The sequence below is a fragment of the Notamacropus eugenii genome, chromosome 1 (genome assembly GCF_028372415.1).
Source record: "Notamacropus eugenii isolate mMacEug1 chromosome 1, mMacEug1.pri_v2, whole genome shotgun sequence".
NCBI lineage: Eukaryota > Metazoa > Chordata > Mammalia > Diprotodontia > Macropodidae > Notamacropus > Notamacropus eugenii.
Window position 1 is genome coordinate 525,736,120 of NC_092872.1, and position 21,870 is coordinate 525,757,989.

Consider the following 21,870-nt stretch of genomic DNA (forward strand, 5'->3'; position numbering starts at 1 on the left):
AGACTCCAAGCCTAGCACTCTATCAACGTCACCACTCTTTAGAGCTGCCCTCTTTATAGCTTTTGGCAAGTCACTTAGTGTTTCCGGACTTGTTTTCTCATCTGTAAAATGAAAGAGTTGGATTCAATGGCCTCTGAGGACCCTCTAACTCTAGAGCTAGAATCCTTTGATCCTGTAATTTTCTATCCTCCTTTCTTCTCTTACGACTCCCCCTTCCATGTGTTGCAGAAGAAATACTTGTGTTTTTTCTTTATTTTAAAAATTGAATGGCTAAATTTGGCAAATCAGTATGAAAGCTTCCCTGTCTTAAAATATCTGGATTTGGAGACAGACGACATGAATTTGAATGCCAACCATGTTATTTATTACTTGTCACCTTGGACAGATACTTAAGGGAGTGGTTAAGAGGAAAGGAGAACGGAGTGAACATTTATATAGTACCCACCATGTATTAGGTATAGTGCTAAGCACAAGAATAGGGAGGAATTGTACACCATGAAACAAATATTATCTTATTTAATCCTCACAACAACCCTGGGAGGTAGGCACTATTGTTACCCCATTTTACAGTAGAGGAAACTGAAGGTTCAGTAACTTGTCACACAGCTAATAAGTGTCTGTGAGGCTGAATTTGAACTCAGGTTTTCCTGACTCCAGGTCCAGGGCTCTATCCTGTGAGTCATCTAGATGCCTCTACTTGGCACATAGTAAGTACTTAATAAATGTGTATTGGATGAGATGGGTAGTGACCAACTCTCAGAACCTCCTATTCTTCATCGTTAAAATGGGGATAATAATACTTATAGTAATTTTCTCATAGGATTATTGTGAAATAATAGACGGTGCTTAGCAAATGTTAAAGCACCATATAAATGTAAAAAATATATATATACATACATATATAAACTCTTTAACTGGTTTGAATTCCATATTTCATATATTTTCCCAAGTCAACAAACATTTTTTATACACTTACTTGTGCCAAGCATAGGTTAAATTCTGGAAATACAAATACAAGCAAAAAAAAAAAAAAGATATTTCCTACCCTCAAAGAGTTTATATTCTAATGGGAGGGAGGAGATAATACAAAAAACTGAAAAGGAGATGGTGGTGGAGATGAAATTACCTGAATGGGGCATTGTAGAGAAAATCTAGAGAGTTAGCTGCAGCTTAGAGAGGAATGAGGACATGCTGGCCTAGAGGTCCTCCTTAAAGCCAAAGTTCCAAAAGAGAGAGAGAGAATCCCCAGGGCTGGAGGCTATGAACAATATGTAAAGTCCATGAGGTGAAGTAAGCTTACTGGTGAAGAGGTTTGTGGGTTAAGACTTGGAGAGGCAGGGGTATGGCTTGGAGAGGGAGGAATAGTATGGTTAAAAGCTAGGTCTTGCCTCAGTGTTAAGTATTTATATCAGTCTGCTAGTGAAATGATACAGGGGAAAGAGGATTGCATTAAAAATCAAGAGGACTGAATTCTAGTCTCTACTCCAAATAATTTGCTAGCTATGTGACTTTAGGTGTAGCATTTAGGATTATAGGAAACTTTAACACCTCTGGGCCTCAGTTATATTATCTATAAAATGGCAATAATATTTGACTTACCTGATGTCAGGGAGCTAGACAAAATCATGGACAGCTAGATGCTGTAGTGGATAGAGCACTGGGCCTGGAGTCAGCATGATTCCTCTTCCTGCGTTCAAATCTGGCCTCAGACATTTACTAGCTGTGGGGCCCTGAACAATTCACTTAACCCTATTTACCTCAGTTCCTCATCTGTCAAATGAGCTGGAAAAGAAAATGGCAAACCACTCCAAAATCTTTGCCAAGAAAACCCCCCCAAAAAGGGGTTATGCAGAGTGGGACATAACTGAAAGACAAAAGGCCATATCTCTTTAACCACTTCCCTTCCCTAACCTCTGATTCTAGGAATGAGGAGGTGAAAGTTCCTTTGTCAGGTCTCATCTGAAGTATTGTGTTCAGTTCTGGGTACCATAGGTTAAGAAGGGTATTGATAAACTGATGGAGTGCAGCCAGCGTGGTGAAAAGCCTTGAGTGAATGCCATAAGATGACTGAAGGAAATGGGGGTGTTTAATCTTAAGGTACTGAGTGACCTTGGAAGAATTCAGGGTTAATGTTTCTGACTCCTATCCTTTATCAAATAGTATGTCTCATTCATTGGAGTTAGAATAAGAAGGCCTGAACCTCTTTTCTCCTGGGAGCTGCCTCAGGCTTCCAAAGTCCATGGAAGCATTGAACAGAGCTTCTAGACTGCAATGATATCCATGATGCTTCTTCTCCCCAGCTACGTGTGCATCGCAATGGAGGCTCTGGACCAGCTGCTTATGGCCTGTCATTGTCAAAGCATCAACCTCTTTGTAGAAAGCTTCCTCAAGATGGTGGCCAAGCTGTTGGAGTCTGAGAAGCCCAATCTGCAGATCCTAGGCACAAATTCGGTAAGCAGAGCCTGAAAGACATGGGGGTGGGAAGGGAGAGGAGGAGGAGGGCAGGGCCTGTTTGGGTGTCCCAGCTACCTTGAGAAGTAAGGAGCATGGTACACAGATTCTTAAAAAAATTTTTATTGGGTATCTGGATCACTAAGTTCAATTCTTCATTCTCTGACCCTAAATCAATCAATTGACATTTATTAAATTCCTACTATGTGCCAGGATAAGTGCTGGGGATCCTGAAAGAGACAAAAGAGAATGTCTGCCTCCAAGGAGCTTACATTCTAATGAGGGAGACAATATGAAAACACATATATACAAAGCAATCTATATGCAGGACAAACAGGAAATAATAAACAGAGGGAAGGCACTAGAGTTAAGACGGGTTGGGAAAGGCTTCCTGTAGAAGGTGGGATTTTAGTTGGGACTTAAAGGAAATCATGTTTCTTCTTGTCCACAATAACACAGGGAAAGTGATGTCTGACCCATTCTTTCTGAAGTTAAATAAATGAATGTTCATGAGACAGTTTGTCCACATGAACCTTGAAATATATGTACTGAAGACAACATAGTAGAAAAAATTCTGCTGTAGGATTAGGAGAGCTAGATTTTACTTCAGACTCAACCATTAACAAGCTGGACAAGTCACTCCATTTCTCTGTTCATTCGAATTTAAAATGGGGTGGGGGTCGGTTCGAGCTAGATCAGGTTTGTTTTAAGATTCTCTTACTCAATTTCTATTACTACCATTTCTATGTCTTTGTTTTACTCTACAAGGGCATGATAATCAAATTATATATTCATCTCAACAAAATAGGGGTGGGAAAGGAAAGAAACACTTAAATTTCTGCTATGTACCAAATGGCTAGGTACAGCTAGATGTCTCAGTGGATAGAATGCCAGGCCTGGAATTAGGAAGACTTATCTTCCTGGGTTCGAATCTGGCCTTAGATACTTACTAGCTGGGTGACCCTGGGCAAGTCACTTAACCCTGTTTACCCCAGTTTCCTCACCTATAAAATGAGCTGGAGAGGAAAACCACTCCAGGTTTTTGTTGGTTTTTTTGTTTTTTTTTTTTTTTTGCTAAGAAAACTCCAGATATGGTCATGAAGAACTGGATGTGACTGAAGAACACCTGAACAACAACATATCACATATAAAAAGCTTGGAAGATTTCTGATTAAGTCTTGCTGAGTTAGTTCATGTTTCAACTACGCAACAGCTAAGAGCTGTTAGTTGTATAAGCAGATCATAAATTTAGATCCAAAAACGTTGAGGGGTGTCATCTAATCTAATCTCGACAGATGAGGAAACTGAGGCCCAGAAAGGTTAAGGGATTTGCCCAAGGTCAGAGAGGCAGTAAGTAGCAAAGAGAGGATTTGAACTAAAGTCAAAATGGACTCCAAATCAAGTACTCTTTCCATCAAACCAAGCTGTGTTATTTTGCCTGTGACAAGTAATTAATCTACTTAATTCAATCATTGTGTAGGTCAGTAATAGATTGGATAAATGAATAAGAACTGGGGGTGGAGACTAATCCTGAGAGGGCAAATGACTGAGAAAGTAAGTAGAAGAAAGGGCCAGTGATTAATAACTTGACTGCCAAATGCTGGTGAGGCTACATATATACATGCACACATACTTACAAATCTGTAGGCAAGGTCCTATGTCCCTGATCCATCTAATAACTGTTCCCTCACATAAAATAATCACAAATAATAATCATTCAACAAGTATTTATTAACCACTCATTACATGCCAGGCATTGTTCTAGGCACTAGGAATACAAAGTCAAAAATGAAATAATCCCTGCCCTCAACAGAGATAGGGACCAACCCTGTGATTTCACTGGGCATAGGGAACTCTAGGGGGTAGTCGTGGGTGGGTGAGGAGGATTTCTTTGATTGTGAAGGAATGTACTGATAATTAGTATTTAGAAAGGACCATAAAGATCACCTACTACAGGGATCTCTATCTGTGGCCAACTACTCTTGAGTTCTTTGCAGCCCCAAAGTCATATTATGCAGCTAGGTGGCACAGTGGGTAGATAGAGTTCTGAAGTGAAGTCAGGAAGACCTGAGTTCACATTTGACCTTGGACACTCACTACCTGTGTGACCCTGGACAAGTCTCTTAACCTCTGTTTGCCTCAGTTTCCTCAACTGTAAAATGCAGAATACAGCAGTGCCTTACCCAACAGGACTGTTGCAAGAATCAAATGAGATAATTTATATCAATCAAATGAGATATTTATAAAGTGCTTAGCACAAAGCCTGGAAATGATGCTTTTCTGTTGTGTCTGACTCCCTGTGACCCCATTTGGGATTTTCTTGGCAGAGATACTGGAGTAGTTTGCCATTTTCTTCCCCAGTTCATTTTTATGGATGAGGAAACTGAGGCAAACAGTGTTAAGTCACTAATTCAAGATCACCCAGCTAGTAAGTGAGGCCAGATTCTTTCTTAAGGCTCAGCTTAAATGCTCCGACCTCTAGGATGCTAAGCTTTTGGGGTAAGTGGGATTTTCATAGGTCGGGAAGAGGGAGAAAATATTTCCCAGCTGAAAGTAACCTCTTCTTCCTACAGACCTTGTTTGTACCTTGTTTGTACCTCTCTTGTGCATTTGTCATATTCCATTTCATATTTCAAGTATGTGTGTATGTCTTAACTCTCCTTCTAGACTTCAATAAAACAACAAGTATTTATCAAATGCCTACTATGTGCCAAGCACTGTGCTAGGTGGTGGAAATACAAAGACAAAAGTACACAGACCCTGCCCTCAAAGAACTTGCAATCTATCCAGGGAGTAAGCTCCCTGAGGACAGGGGCTATATGTTATCTATCTCTGCATCTACTCCCGCTCCTCAGTATGACAGTGTTTCATGTCATACTAGTGTCTGGAGAATAAAAATGCCCACAGAACCTTCTTTACAAGGGCAGCACGGGAGAGTACAAGTATTTATTAAGCACCTACTATGTGCCAGGCACTATACAATCACTTTACAAATACTATCTCATTTCATCTTCACCACAACCCTAAGAAGTAGGTGCTATTATTCACCTCATTTTACAGCTGAGGAAAAGACAGAATTTAAGAAAATATAAGATAAGGAAACTGAAGCACAAAGAGATTAAGTAACTTGCTCTGGGTCATACAACTAGGAAGTGTCTGAGGCCAAATTTCGACTCAAGTCTTCTTGACTCTAGGCATCAAATCTTCATTGGTAGTGGTTGTTGTTCAGTCATTTCAGTCATGTCTGATTCTTCATGACTCTATTTGAAGCTTTCTTGGCAAAGATACTGGAGTGGTTTGCCCCTTCTCCAGCTCATTTTACCGATGAGGAAACTGAGGCAAACAGTATAAAGCGACTTGCCCAGGATCATAGGTCTTTCTGACTCCAGGCCTGGTACTCTGTGCCACCTAACCACTATTGATAGCAGTGCTGTGGTCTAACCCTCTCTCCTGATTCCTTCTGTTCAGGTCCTTCCTCTGATACCAACAACCTGCATGACTTTGGGCAGGTCACTTATAACAACCTCCCTTAGCCTCAGTTTTTTCACTGCCTAGGTCTAGGATTCTATGCTCCTTTTTCAGCTCACAGTCACTGACACTGCCTTAGCTTTTTTTAAAAATTAATTTCTTTGTTTTCAGTTTTCTACAATCACTTTCATAAGTCTTAGATATTTCTCCCCCTCCCTCTCTCCTCCCTCCCTGAGATGGCATGCAATCTTGTATGGGTTCTAAATATGCATTCCTCTTAACTACATTTTCACATTAGTCATGTTGCATGGAAGAATCAAAACGAATGGAAGAAACCATGAGAAAAACCAAATCAAAACAAAATACAACACAAGAGAAAATATTCGGTTTCATTCTGCATTCCCATTCAATAGTTCTTCCTCTGAATGTGGAAGGCATTTTGTCTTGAGTCCTATGGGAATGTTTTAGGTCCTTGCATTGCTGTGAAGTGCTAGGTCTACCAGAAACAGTCCTCGCCCACGGTGGCTGTTCCTGTGTATAATGATCTCCTGATTCTGCTCCTTTCACTCAACATCACTTCATATAAGTCCTTCCAATCCTCTCTGAAATCTTCCTGTTCATCATTTCTCATAGCACAATAGTATTCCATTACATTCATATACCACAACTTGTTCAGCCATTCCCCAGTTGATGGGCATTCCCTCAATTTTCAGTTCTTTGCTACCACAAAGAGAGCTGCTATAAATACTTTTGTACATGTGGAACCGTTTCCCATTTTTGTGATCTCTTTGGAATACAGTCCTAGAAGTGATATTTATGGGTCAAAGGGCATACTGCCTTAGCTTTCACCAGGCTCACTAGTCCTTCACTCTATCACTGATGCCATTTTCTTGAAGCCAACATCACAGCATCAGCCTCCTTATTACCTTGTACCTGTCACTGCCAATTCCTACCTTATGCACAGCTTTCATTCACATATCAAAGATACCAGAAGTCTATTCTATAGTGATGACAGCTGCTAAGATGTGCAGAATGAGAGCCCAAGACCCTGAATGGTGGAACACTTCAAAAGCCATCCAAGCTCTAAGAGTCAGCCCTTTCAAGAATACCTTTTCAGCACTGTCTAAATGGAGGAGAGTGCTAAGCTTGCTCAGGCCTGTTACTGTCTGGCTCCCCCTGTCAAGGCTGAGAAGGACAAAAGAGAAGAAAAAGGAATCTTTCAGCTCTCTGGAGTCAGGGTGGCTTCTTAGTCTATCTGAAAATGGAAGCTAAGCCGATCTGATTCACTGTGTCATTCCATCTGGGTTCTGGAGGGAATATCTGAGTTTTCTGCACATAAAATGTCTTGTTTTGTTTCATTTGTGGCTATGCATACTGAGGCTGGGTGATCTCCCTAAGTGATAAGCCAACCTATAATTGAAATCCCCATGTTCTGCATGCTCATGCAACTTTGTTCACCCATAAGCAGTTTCTTTTAACTCCAGTCACAGAAACAGGGCTAGATCTCATTTTATCCTCACAACAATCCCATGAGGTAGGTGCTGTCATTATACAAATAAGGAAACTGAGGTATAAAGAGATCAAGTGACTTGCCAGAGTCACACAACCACTAAGTATGTGCAGTTAGATTTGAACTCAGGTCTTCCTGCCTCTGGATCCTGCCCTCTATCTACTATGCAACATCTGCCTGTCAAAATTACTTTGTATAGATGTCATATTTACTTGTGTATGTGTGATTTTCTCCCTTTCTCCTTCCAGTGGAATGTAAGTCTCTTTAGGGCAGAGACTGGTTTGTTTTTGTATTTATGATGGCACATAGTAGGAGCTTAATAAAATTTTGTTGATTGACAAATAGGTTGAATGTTCAAATGTTTGTTAAACTAAATATAGTTATCCCTTATACATTGTGACTTTCTCCATCATGATTTCAATACGTTGTGGGTCAGCATAAGAAATTTCATGAGAATTTTTTGAAGCCTCAGACAATAGGTAAAAGCCAGCAGTGTATGACAAAGAAAATGTTAGAAACTCAGAAATGCATAAAACATATGTATAATCTTATTATACATATTATAATGATATATTATCATTATAATATATAATTATATATAATATATCATGACATATTATATATAATTATTATAATATTAATATAATGTTAATATATAACATCAACATATTTTATCTCTAATACCATAATAATTCAGACTTCTTCTTTATACAAAGAGAGGGCCAAAAACAGGGATACTATAAAGTACAAGACTGTGGATTTAGGACCCTCTGTCAATTGCTCCTCTCTTTATCTGACAGCCTTTATTCATTATAACTCTCTATCCACAATCTTCACTCTACCAGAGAAAAATGTTTGAACACATCCTGCAATTTTTCCACTTCAAATTACCATGTAGCTTTTTCCCTTCTCTTAATTTATGCCCCAATATTCTTCTCCACCAATCCTATGCCTTCTTAAAAATTCTTTACCCTATCAATTGGAGAATGGCTGAACAAGTTGTTATATATGATTGTGATGAAATACTATTGTGCTATAAGAAATGACAAGCAGGATGCTCTCAGAAAAACCTAGAAAGATTTACATATACTAGATGCAAAGTGAAATGAGTGGAATGTTGTAGGATGATCAACTATGAATGACTTAGCTATTATCAGCAATACAAAGATCTAAGACAATTCTGAAGGATTTATGACAAAAACTGTTATCCACCTCCAGAGAAAGAACTGATAGAGTCTCAATGCAGATTGAAGCATACTTTTGCTTTATTTTTTTCTTGGCGTTTTTTGTCTGTGTTTTCTTTTATAGCATGACTAATATGGAAATAGGTTTTGCATGACTGTACATGTATAACCTATAGCAAATTGCTTGCCTTCTCAATGAAGGGAGCAGGGAAGGGAAAGAAGGAGAGAATTTAGAACTCAAAAATTTTTTTTAAAAAATGTTAAAAATTGTTTTTACATGTAATTAGAGGATAATAAAATATTAAAATTTTAAAATAAATAAACATTACTACTTTAAAAAAATTCCTTGCCAATCTACAAGGGAACAGCTAAATAAACTGCAATCCATGAATGTTAGAATATTACCATACTCTAGGAAATAATTAATATGACATGCAGAAAAGTATAGGAAGACATGTCTGAACTGATGCAAAGTAAATCTAACAGAAACAGGAAAAAGATATGCACAATGACTATGACAACATAAATGGAAAGAACAAGGTTCCTGCCAGAACCTTGGACTTGTACCTCTGGGAAGCTGAGTATTAGCAGCATGGGGGGGGGGGGGGAGGAGTGATGTTGCCTGAAACCAGATCTCTATATCACTTAGCATCTCGTTGTGATGCTGCCTGCACTTCAGCCACCATCCTCATTTCTCCTACCAGGACCTTGGATTTGGCCAGACTCTGATAAATTATTTTTCATTCTAGTTTGTAATGAACCAGGTTTCCATGCTATTTCTCAGCCATTTCTAAACCATATGGTCACCATATATGAAACCCCACCTTTCCAGCTTCTCCATTAGAATGTAAGCTCCTTGCAGAAAAGTACTATCTTGCTTGCTTGTATTTGTATTCCAAATGCTTAACATAATGCCCAGCACATAGTAAATACTTAATAGTTTATCTGTCTGTCATACCTATCAAAAATAAAATGATCAAAACCAAATACTATGGAATTAAACCCTTCCTGGATCACTGCCTTGTCATGGTGAAGGAGCTTGAGTATCTCAATGAAATTATGAGCCAGGCTGTGCAGGGTTAACCAAGACAGACCGGAGAGTTCAGACAAAAGGAATTCACTGGAGAAGAAAATGGCAAACCGCTCTAGCATCTTTGCCAAGAAAACTCAATGACCAAGTATTAATATGTTAAAATATGACATCAGAATGGCATGCCAAGACCCACAGGGTCACAAAGAATTGGACACAAATGAATGACAATAATGAAATTAAAATGACCAAGTTTTGTTCCTAAAAAAGAACTATGAGAAGATACTTCTAACTAATTCTTTGGGAAGACAATATAGCATGAATATAGAACACTGCATACAATGTCAGACTATTGTGAAACTTTGGTGGATTTTATTAAACTGTTTGGGATTTTTTTGCCCTGTTTTTAAAACCTTTATTATAAACACCTGCTCTTTGGGAGAGGGAGGAAGGAGGAACACATTGTGCAATGCAGGTGATATAAAAACAGATATCAACATTGGATTTAAAAAAAAAGTTAAAAAAAATCACCTGCAAGGGTCATCTTCAGAAAGCATTACCCAGATTGTCCCCCATGACTCCAGTACTTCCTCTCCCCATTATCTATTCTTCCCACATCCACAGATTCATAATACTTATATGTGTCTGTTGGGTCTTGGAATCGGGAAGCCTGAGTTACAATACAAACTCTGCATTTACTAGTTGTATGATTTGGGGCAAATATTTAAACCTTCTGAGACTCAGTTTCCTCTTCTGTTAAATGAAGATAATAATGCCTGCTTCTCCATCAGCCTCACAGGGTCATGGTACTTTTTAAGCCTCGAAGTGTTATGTGAGCCAAGTTATTGCCATAGCTTTACAAAACAGCAATAGATTATTTACGCTTGTGTTTACCCCAGCTTCCCAGGAGATCTGCTCCCCGGCGTCCTGCTCTAAGTCAACGCTGGAGAGTTCTGCCTCTTCCTCACTGAATACACACATGCCAGTCCTTTATGGCCTCTACTCAGAGAAGGCATAAACCTAAAAGACAGAGATCATACAGTCTGCCTCGATCACTCATCACAACCCTGTTTTATAGGGCTGCGTGCGTTGATTTCTTTATCCCAGCATATCTTTATCCACCCCTTAGAGCTTGAACTCTCCTGCTTACTTAGAATCTTACTTTCTGCTCCTTTTTCTCCTGAATGTTTCTATCTGTATATAAAGCAGGATGGTTCATGAGAAAATTGTACTGGAGAGGGTCCTGGAAGACATTTCTGACTCTGGTACTTACTAACAGCTATGTAACATTAGGCAAGTCACTTAACCTCTCTGAATTTCAGTTTCCTCATCAGCAAATGAGGGCATTGGACTAAATGATCTCCTAAATTCCCTGCCAGAATACAGTATGATGTTCATAAAACTACATTTCTATATTTGTGAGCTCTTTCATTGCTTTATTTTTATATTACGTATTACTTTAAAAGTTTTCATTCTTTTTATATTTTTTAACATTATCTACATTTCACAATGTATTTGACCTTCTCTCTTCTAGAAAGTAATCGTGTGTGTGTGTATATATATATACACACACACATATACATATATATACACACACACACATATATATATACATATACACATATGTATGTATAAAAGGAATAACAGAGAAACAAAATTCAGTCAAATTAACCAAGAAATCAAAACAGTCAGATATTATATGTGTTATTCTGTACTCTTATGAGCCCTTTTCTATACCCATAGATGATGTTCTTGACATCTCTCTAGGCAAAACTCTCATTCCTGGTCTGTCTTGGACTGCCATGACCTGCCGTCACTCAACACAACCTCAGAGTCATCCTTAACTTTCCCCTCTTCCTCATCTCCCATAGCAAATCATTTATTTACCAAAATTTGTTTCCTCCTATCCATCCCCTTCTCTTCACTCACACATATATGGTCCTAGTTCAGATGTCAGTCTTTCATCACCTCTCACCTCAACTGTAAGAGAGTTAACAGTAATCTAATTGGAACCTAGGTTCAAATCCCTGCTCTTCTACTGACTAGCCTAAGCTTGCCTCGTATCATTTGTATGTGAAATAGAGAATTTTAATAACAATCGACTTTGCAGGCTGATTATAAGGATCAAATGATGAAATGTATATAAAGTGCTTAGTAAATCTTAAAGTGTTTTATAAAAGTAAGCCACAGACATTAGTAATACTCAAATAAGATAATGTACAGAAAATGCTTTGTTAACTTTAAAACCATATGGATCCCTTGCTGCTGTGTATAAATGTCAAAACATTTATGCACAGATAGCTTCCAAAGAATGAAGAGGGAGGAAAGGGTTTCATTAGCAGTTAGAGAGAAAAATATAGAAAAATTCCTTCTGTTGGTTGGGGAAGAGTAAAACATGGAATTCTACAGCTCCTAGGTAGAATCTTTGTGTTTTACCTTAGAGAGAACCTAGAAAGGTCGTTGTACAGGAAGCTGGAGAGAGAGATATTGAAATATTGCCGTTGCTGGCAATTTCTTCCTTGTGGTAGTCAAATGAGGGAGAGATTAAAGAAAAGCAGAACTGGGGCTAAAAAAGCTGGTAAGGTTAATATAATGCTAAGCAACTGCAAAGCTAGGAGAGGTCAGAATAATTTACTTGAAGCTGGGCTGGGGTAGGGGTGGTGTTAGAAAGATTTTTAATACAAAGTTAACCAAGAGAGTGAAAATAAGGCTTCCAGTTTTTTTTTTTTAAGAGAAAGAGGGAAATTACTGAAGATGGTGAATATAGGTAGGCTATATCCTTTATCTCTTAGTCTTCTGAGTTATTTCTTTTAAAAGTTTGCCTAAATATAATATATATAATATAAGATCATCATTCTAGAGTTAGAAGTTTTCTCAGAGGCCATCTAGTGCACCTCTGTTCATGCTGTAGATGAGGAAACCCAAGCCTAGGAAGATTAAGCAACCAGTCTGTTGTCAAAGGTGGGATTTGAACTTGGGTCCTTGAATTCCAGAGCCAATAATCTTTCTCTTTCTTTGGAGATAAGGGGGGAAAGGGGGAAGCATTTCAGGCATGGGAAATTCCATGAGCAAATGCATGAAGGCATGCAAGCATGGGTTGCACACAAGGGAATATCGTTCAATTAAATTGGAAGTATAGAGTATATGAAGGGGAGTAGTGTGATTTAAGGTCATAGGTGGCAGAAGGTCTTGATTGCCAGGATAAGATGTTTGAGTCCTAAAAGCAAAAAAATTCTATAAACTCTGTCGGTAACTGTGGTGCCGAATGTGCACGTGTATTATGCAGTGGTTGGGACAATCTTTATCACATTGACCCTCCATTAGTGCCGGTAATTGAGAACTACTTAATGTCTCTAATCTTTTGACCATTTAGCATTGACTGAACATACCCACTCTACCTGTAGCATTGTAGGAACTAGGGGAAAAACAAACAAACAAACAAGATCTGCTCTGTGTCCTCAAGGAATTTCTAGTCTAGTCTGGGGGATAGGATACCATACATACATACATACAAATATATATGTGTGTGTGTGTGTGTATACTCACATACAGATAAACACACTATATATATATATATATGTATACATACTATATGTATGTATATTAGGAAAAAAGTACAAAATTGTCCATTTGCTATGAACCCAGTAAAGTAAATTGGTATTGGTTGCAGCAGGAAAGGAGGGCTCCCCAGATCAGGTGGGACTTAAACTGGGACCTTGAAGATCAACTAGGATTTGGATAACTATCTATTACTATGTCACATATACTCATCTATCAGTCTGCAGGGATTCAATATGTGCCTTCCTTGTGCCAAGCCCTGTGCTAGGTACCATTGACAGTAAAAGATGTGTAAGACATGATCCCAGCCCGCAAGGTGTTTATAGTCAGTTGGAGAGGGGGAGGAGAGACATCTATGAAGCAATTAGGGAACAAGAGCATATAAAATAAAAGACTAAATCTCCTTGAGATTCAATTTCCTCATCTGTAGGCTAGCATATGTACTACAGTACACCCCTCATAAGGTCATCATGAGAATCAAATATGATAACTAACATATGTGAAGTGGTCCATGGGGAATTTGTAATGAAGTAATGAAGGTAAGTACCATGTCAGTAACATAGAGTAAGGAGAACAGAGTTGGTAGAAATCACTTCCATTTAAGGTCATTTGGGAAGACTCAATGGAATAAGTAACATCTGATCTGGTCCTTGATATAGCAACTACCACAGTCTTAGTAACTTAGGATTTTACCCACCCTCCCACCTCACCGTTCATCTTAGATACAGGGGATTTGAAGTTCTAAGGGCTTTACTCCAATTTCAGTAGCATGATAGATCAGTATACAAAAGTGCTAAGGGTCACATGGAGATTTAGAACTCAGATCTCCTTAGGATGTCTGAGAGGCAAACAAAACCAGAAAATGGGTAGTATAACTCATAACTATTAAAAAAAAAAGTGTGCTTGGTAGAGATGAGAACTGAGAGGGGAGTTTCACTCAAATTTCTTATTTCTCTTCCTCTTTTCCTTTATATTCACCTTCTATCTCTGAGAAGTTTGTGAAGTTTGCCAACATAGAAGAGGACACTCCCTCCTATCATCGGAGCTATGATTTTTTCGTGTCACGATTCAGTGAAATGTGTCATTCCAGCCATGATGACTTGGAGATCAAGACCAAGTGAGTAGGTGGTGGGGAGGAAGGCTGGGGAATCAGAACACTGCTCTGCTAATGACTACGCATAGAGAGATCTTTAAGGAATTTCTGATTATCTTCCTACCATTTAAAAAAATATATATATATATTTATAGCAGCTGGGGCACCTACACACACACACACACACACACACACACACACACACACCCCTTACAGAATGGTTGCCCCAAGGCAAGATTAGTCCAAGTTCAATGTATCCTAGGTCTATATCCATTCAAAACCATAGCTGATGGTTGATGAGCCTCTACCAATTCATTTAACTTTATCATTTAGAGAGCAGATGAAAATATTACAAAGTAAAGGCATTTAGTGAAATAACATAATAAGAAAAGTAGCAACAAAATGTTTTCCCCATAAACCTGAGGCATATTTGTCTCACAACCATGCAAGCCATCTACTGTGGACACCTATAAAGATCACTGGAGAGATATATACAGAGAATGTATGGGGCTGAGGCATGAATTTGATGGGGGGAAACAACAAAAAACAAAGCAGAGCCTCTGACTTCCACTAACGTCATCGCGTGGCTCTCTTTGTGCTTGCCCCGTGCACCTTTCTAGAAGACGCGTAACCTCCACTTGGATGCTACTTTGCTTGTCTTGTGGATGCTGCTAAGGCTAAGCATAACTCCACTGAGTATATGGTTCTGGAGCTTCTGTATATTTGCAATTTCTAGCTTCTTTATCTGGAGACCTAGCTCTTCGTCATTCCTCATAATGGATCCTAGTATACTCTTTCAGTTTAAAGCACATAGGCTTTTTGCCAGCTCTAGAAAGTAGCAATCTTTTACAAAGAGTCATCATACTAGCAAAAATCCTTTTTAGGAGAAAAAACTCAAACATTTCCACTTGTTTTTCCCTTCAGAAAACGGTCTGGTTGTTCCTTTCAGAGTCTTTCCTAGAAAATGCTCAATCTCTAGCTGGAAATTCTTTTCCCCAGGTGCCTTACTCTTTTAGAACATGGAACTGGGCCATTTCCAGGTAGAGCCCTCAGGTTTAGTTTATGTATTTATTTTCCTTAGAGCAACCAGTTTCTTTTTGAGAATACTCAGCCAGTATAGAAAACAAATTTACATTTAAAAAAAATACAAAAAAGAAACAAGGTACAGGAAATGGTCTTGTTGAGGGAGACTCAAAAAGTAGGAACCTGGGAAGTATGAGTCTCACTGCTTAGTTATGTCTCTCTGTTCAATCTCCAGTGTTTAAACTGCATCTTAACAAGCATTCACTGTAGGTGCTAGCCTCCCAATACACTACCAAGGCTTCTTGGGGTCCAGAAGTGTCTGCATTCCAAAACATCTGCCATTGTGCCATTCAAACAAATGAGTGTATGTGAATGGATGTGTAGGGGGAATAAAATTAAGACCAAAGGGGCAAGGTCATTATCTTTCCCTTAGCTAGCAACATTCCTGCCTTTAATATGTATACATTCTTTTCTTATTATGTATATATGGCTAGCCATGCCTTTTCAAGTTTTTTTACAAAAACAGAAAAATCTGGCCCATCCCTGTAGTTTGAATCAGAATCCGTGATTGTTGTCCCCTTTTCAAGATGTTATTGAATTGGAGAAAAGTTACAGTAAAATTGAGGGTAAGAAAACAAAGGGAGGAAAAACTGCATGGGGTCTTAGTTTGGGAATCTGGGTAAAACTGAACCCCAAGTAGATTAGTTTTTAAAAGACATTTCAACAGGAAGAATCGTGATGAAACAACCTCCCTTGACAAAATAGTGCCACATATTTAAAGTATATCTTTGAGCAAAAGTTAAGGTGGTCCTCAAAACCAATCTGAGAACTGATTATCTAGAATACACACAGACACACACACATGCAGGTATACATATGCAGGCATGCACACACACACAAATGTGCATTTGCATATGCACATAGTCACAGAATACATGCACAGATACACATAGTTACCAGTATGGACCTCTTTTGATGTTATGTCCTGATGCTTCCTCTCAATACAGATACCCACAGACAAATAAGCAGAGGTATAAACCCCATAAATTCACATAGGTATGCATAGATATGCCCCTGATGCTAATACACATACATACTAACCTAAATACAGTTTTCTATATGTAAAGGTGCAGATATTTCTCTTCTTCATGGAGTTATCATCCTTACATGCATCCTACAAGTAGCAACGCCTGTGAGTTGAAAGAAGTAGCTACTCAGATGGCAATTTCTGCACCAGGTGTTGCTTTAAACTCAAGTTCACAAGCTTCTTTCCTAAATCTATGAAGAGGGTAGTGAATTAAACTTTTTCTTTCCCCCTTCAACCTTTATTTTTTTTTAAGGGTTGCTCAGGTTCTATCTTGCCTCATTTAATATGGAGTTTAAAATATATAGATTATCACCCAATATTTGACTCATGCCCTCATTCTTATTAAGATTCTTTTCTCCTTTCAAATTGGTGACTCAAGGAACTATATACCCATTATAAATCAGAGTACATTCATTAAACAGTTAGTAATGTGATACAATATTGAGTGGATAGAAATGTTTTTTAGCAGCCTGAGCTTCCATCTTTGTAGTGGTTGTAGCTTCCTATCTTAATATGTAAGTTCTCAGTCTTACTTTCACCAAGGGACAGGAGTAGCCATCTCCCTCAAAGTCATCACGAAGGGAGGAGAGTCTTACCACACATCGTGAAGAGCAGTCTCTAGTCTGACTCCTGTAGGGTGAGTCATTTTCTGACCAATTGTTTCCTCTTCTTGACAGTCACTGAACGGTCTTTCTGATGTCTTCAGCATCACCATGGGTTACCCCCATAGATTAAGAGTCCTTATGAACATGTATCAATCTTCCATCCCTTACTGTGTCTTCAGCCAACTTCCTGTGTTTCCTTATCTGGGCCTTTCTTTGCCCACTTGCCATAAAACAGTCTATTCTGTTGGTTTTAAGTGTCCTGCTATAGCATAGAACTAATGCACTTTTCTGTCAATTCCATTTACTTAAATCCCCCAAAGCTGTGCAAACCAGACACCTCCCCTCCCTTTGACACCTTCTGGATAGGAATGATATGGGAAAACAACAAGGAAAAAGGCTAAACTGGTACAACACAAACATTTAGAGTCATATATAAATATACACATAGGCACGTTGATGGGTCAGAACCCGTTAAGTTACACATGTCAATCCTGGACCTTCCCCTCCCCTTTATAGGCAAATAGTTACAGAACTGCGCTCATATGGTATAATGGAAAGACCATGAGATGTGGAATCAGATGACCTGGTTTCAAGCCCCTCCTCCCCCCATCTAGTAGTATATGACATTGGTTAAGTTCCTTCACTTCTCTCAAACCTTAGCTTCCTCATCTACAAAATGGGTATTAATAATACTGATGCTACTTCTCAGAGCTGTTGTGAAGAAAAATACTTTGTAAAGCTTCCTGTAAATGTAAGATGCTAATTTTTTTGGTCTGTTTCACAGGAGCTATTAATATAGGCTCATATAAACTTATATATATGTATATATACATATACACATTATTCACTTTTAAAAATATGTATTTTCACATAGAGACACTCACCCACATAGAAACATATTCCCCAATTATAAACACACAGATAGAAATGCACATAAATACATGTTCATGTAAATATACTCATAGAAATACACACTCATATATACAAGCACATATATGTACAAAAATCAATTTATATATTTTAGAGGATCCCCATTTTTAGTTAGTTTGGGCAGGGGAGACATAGATCTTTGCAGCAGTTAGGGAACAAGAGAATATATAATAAAAGGATAAACTGTGAGATGTAGACAGCCAGTACCATATGACTTAAAAGAAGGGAGGGAGGAATGTGCTACTGAGGGAGTCTGTCCTTTTTGTCTTAGTTCATCAAAATAAAATGGACATCTGGATCAAGGTCTTTGACAGTGGTAACATCTGAGGCTACTTCTATAGGACCGAAAGGTAGAGAGAACCTAATCTTTCTCCTTGTTAATTTACCTTTGTTAATCGGTTCTCTATCACTTACTCTGTGAGTTGCAAAGTGACTTGGAGAGTTGGAAATGAAGGCTTCCAAAGGTCATAGGGCAGCTGCCATCTTGTCTCAGTAAGAAAGAGTGGAACAAGAATGTAGAGAACCTCAGGAAGAAGGCCTAAAGAATGTAGAGAACCTCAGGAAGAAGGCCTAATTCTTTCTTCCCATCAGTACTTCTTCCTCTTTTCCTTCTTCCCAGACCAAGTCACCAAATTCCAGGTACCATGCTTCCACAGTGGCTTCTGCTAGAACTCACTACAAGTATGTAAGAAACAATGAGCTTTCTCACCCTCCAGTAGTTAACCCTTTGATAAATCCACCATCCACCTTACTCCAAAATAGCTAGGAAATGGCAGTAAATTTAAGCATTTCTTTAAGTAGGTGAAGGTCTGGACATTCCTCTTATCATTGACACACTATTTTTATTCTTATTATTATAATTATTATTGAGAGGCAGTGTTGTAAGAGAGAGGAATCAAGAGCTGACCTAGGAGTCAGGTAGACTCACATTCAAGTCCTGCCCCTGATGCATAGTGAGTGTATAACACTTCACATTTCAGTGCCTTAGACCACTCTCTTAACTCAACTAATTATGGAGCAGGTACTAATGTGCATTGTTAGAGGGAGCTGCTTCACAGGGCTATCTTCCTCCCCACTCCCACCATCCATACACCAATAAGTTCTTCTTTTCTCTGAGTTAACATCTTTATTTCTTTTAACTGATCTTCATATGGCCCGATCTCAAGGCCTTTCCATATTCTGGTTGCTTTCTTGGATGCTGTCTAGGTAATCAAAATTCTTCCATAAATGTGGGTGCCCAGAAAATTATTCCAGATGTCTGATGAGGTCAGGCTATAGTCAGTCAGTCAACAGGTATGAAGTGCCTACTATGTGCCACACACTGATAAGTACTGAGGATAGGAAGAAAAGCAAGTATTTTTGCTTTTGTACAATCCCTAAAGAATTGTACATTCTGGTGGGAAGAGATAGCATGTAAATCACTGTGTCCTTAGGAGACATATACTAAGTAGTTTGGAAGTCATCTCAGAGAAAAGGCATCTTTAGAGATGTTTGTTGAGAGAGGGGGAAAGAATTTTGGGAAAGGCTTCTTGCACAAGGTGGGATTTGAGTTGGGTCAGAAAGAATTCAGAAAAGGTAAGAGGTTGAGGTGAGGAAAGATATGATGTCAGGAGAGGAGTGTCTTGTACAAGGAACAGCAAGGAGGCAGATGTATCTGGATTATAAAGAACATGAAGAGAATGAGATATTAAGAAGACTGGAAGACAGTCCTGTGAAGCAGATTGTGAAGGGTTTTAAATGCCACAGAAGACTTTTCTTTGGATCCTAGTCATCGTAGGTGGCCACTGGAGTATATTGAGTAGAGAAGTGGCAAAATTCTGCCTGTACTTTAGGGGAATCATTTTAGAAACTGAATGAAGATGGACCAGATTGGGGAGAGTCACTCAGTCAACTAGCATGTATTAAGTACCTACTGTATTCCAGGCACTGTACTAAGTGCTGGGGATACGAAGAAAGGCAAAAAACCAGTTTTCATGGAACTCACAGTCTAAAGGGGGAGACGACACGCAAACAACAAGCTGCAGACAGGATAAATTGGGGGGAGTTTCAAAGGAAGGCACTCAGAGTAAGGAAGACTGGGAGGTCAGGGGGAGATGAGAAAGAGAAAACACTCCAAGTCAGGACATTGAGTGTCATATACAGGGAGCAACAAGGGGGCTGGTGTCACTGAAAGGGAGTAATGTATAAGAAAACAGGAAGGAGTTATTATCTTCTTCCCTCTGGACACAGTGCTTAATAAATGCACCTAATAATAATAAGACAGTATAAATTTATAATTTATAGTATTATGTAATAATGTAATTTATATAAATATATGATATACACATAAATCATAAATATTATTCTTGAAAACAAATAATGAATTCTACCCTTAGGAACTTAAGTCTCTGATGTGTGCTCAGTAGCTGTGGGCAGGCATATGCTCCTAGCCCAAGTCAGCCATTCCAGGTTATTGGAAGGAGGGGACAGGTTCCTATCCCCTCTGCATGTACTAGTCTCTATTCTGATACCAGCAGAGATCACACAGGAAGCAATAGACAACCAAGAATTGGAACTTAGCTCCTCTGCCTCAAATCCTCGTGTTTCCTGTAATGAAATTCCCCCTGCAGATACGAGCATGGCCTGATATGCCCTCACAACCAAGGTCAGATTTCTTGGCAGTCCGTCTCCAACATGGGAAAGTGGAGCTGGCTTTCTGCAGCCTTCTGTTCCACAGACATTAGCGGCTTGCTGGTGACTGACATCAAACCAGGCATAGTAATGATGCAATTTGGGGTTGCTGGGAACCCTAAAATGTCAGGGTATAGGGTGGCATTCACCTGGAATGAACCCATACACTTAATTCATCTTCCAGTCATGTGATAAGGTTTATTGTAACACCTATAGAAGCCTGCAGAAGACCGAGGCTTATATTCAAAAGGTCAATGTAAGGATCTGAATGGGATTAAGGAGTAATAGATAATGCAAGTAGTCTGGAGTGGGCCAAGTGAGACAGTAAAAGGAAAGTTAAGTAAGCTAATGAGGTGATCTAGCTGGGCTTAGGGTGGGCCAGGTGCCTTGGGTGGAGGTGCCAGTAATCTGGGCTGCTCAAATGTAAGTGAAAATTCAGGGACTGGGTTGCTTTCGAAGACATGGTCTTTACCTCTTAGGGGTCCAGGTCCCACTACCCCATCAGTAATATGGATGTCATTGTCTTTGCCATATTCTGTTTTGTTCCTGACTGAACCTCCTGGTCCTAGGAGCACTAGAAGATAGATTAGGGACTACCTTGTCCAGCCCCCTTATTTTTCAGATAAGGAAACTGAGGCTTAGGAATGTAAGGACTCACTCAAGATCATACTGATAGTAAATGTCTAAGACAAGATTTGAACTCAGGTCTTTGTGACTCCAAGTCCACTGTGCCAAGCTGCCACCTCCCCCAGTTTGAGCAGAGGCAGTTTCCAAGTCTGGCAACAGAGCCCAGAACCACTGCACACCAAGGGTTGGAGCCAGCAAGGTGCCACAAGGAGCTGGGCAGGCCTTGAAGTGGGCAACTAGACATTCTAAAACTCTGGTCCATTCTGGATGGAGTATAAATTTAGAAACATCTCACTTTTTTCAGGACATCTGGCCACTTGAAGTAGAAGAACTTTGCTGCTGAAGGCCCATCCCTGTTTCCTCTGGCAGCCCTGTCCTCACCTCCAGGGCATGTCCCATTGCAGCCTCTTGCTCAGAAATCTGATTCGTAGTAGGGCTGAAGGCTCCTTGACACCACTTTGCCATTTTCCCCCCACAGGATCCGTATGTCAGGCATCAAAGGCCTGCAAGGGGTGGTGAGGAAGACAGTGAATGATGAGTTGCAGGCCAACATCTGGGACCCACAGCACATGGACAAGATTGTCCCTTCGCTGCTGTTCAACCTGCAGCATGTAGAGGAAGCTGAGAGGTGAGA

At 39.4% G+C, this 21,870-nt stretch overlaps 1 protein-coding gene across 4 annotated transcripts in view; it reads left to right on the plus strand.

Moving 5' to 3' along the window:
* Positions 1 to 21,870, plus strand: part of EFR3B (EFR3 homolog B) — a 128,263-nt gene that overhangs the window by 70,456 nt on the left and 35,937 nt on the right. For 3 of the 4 annotated variants that reach the window (XM_072633881.1, XM_072633880.1, XM_072633882.1), the window contains exons 4-6: positions 2,301 to 2,451; positions 14,197 to 14,318; positions 21,715 to 21,864. In XM_072633881.1, the coding sequence (XP_072489982.1) occupies positions 2,301 to 2,451; positions 14,197 to 14,318; positions 21,715 to 21,864 (423 nt within the window). The remainder of the gene's footprint in view (positions 1 to 2,300; positions 2,452 to 14,196; positions 14,319 to 21,714; positions 21,865 to 21,870) is intronic. The other variant, XM_072633883.1, reaches the window with a different exon arrangement.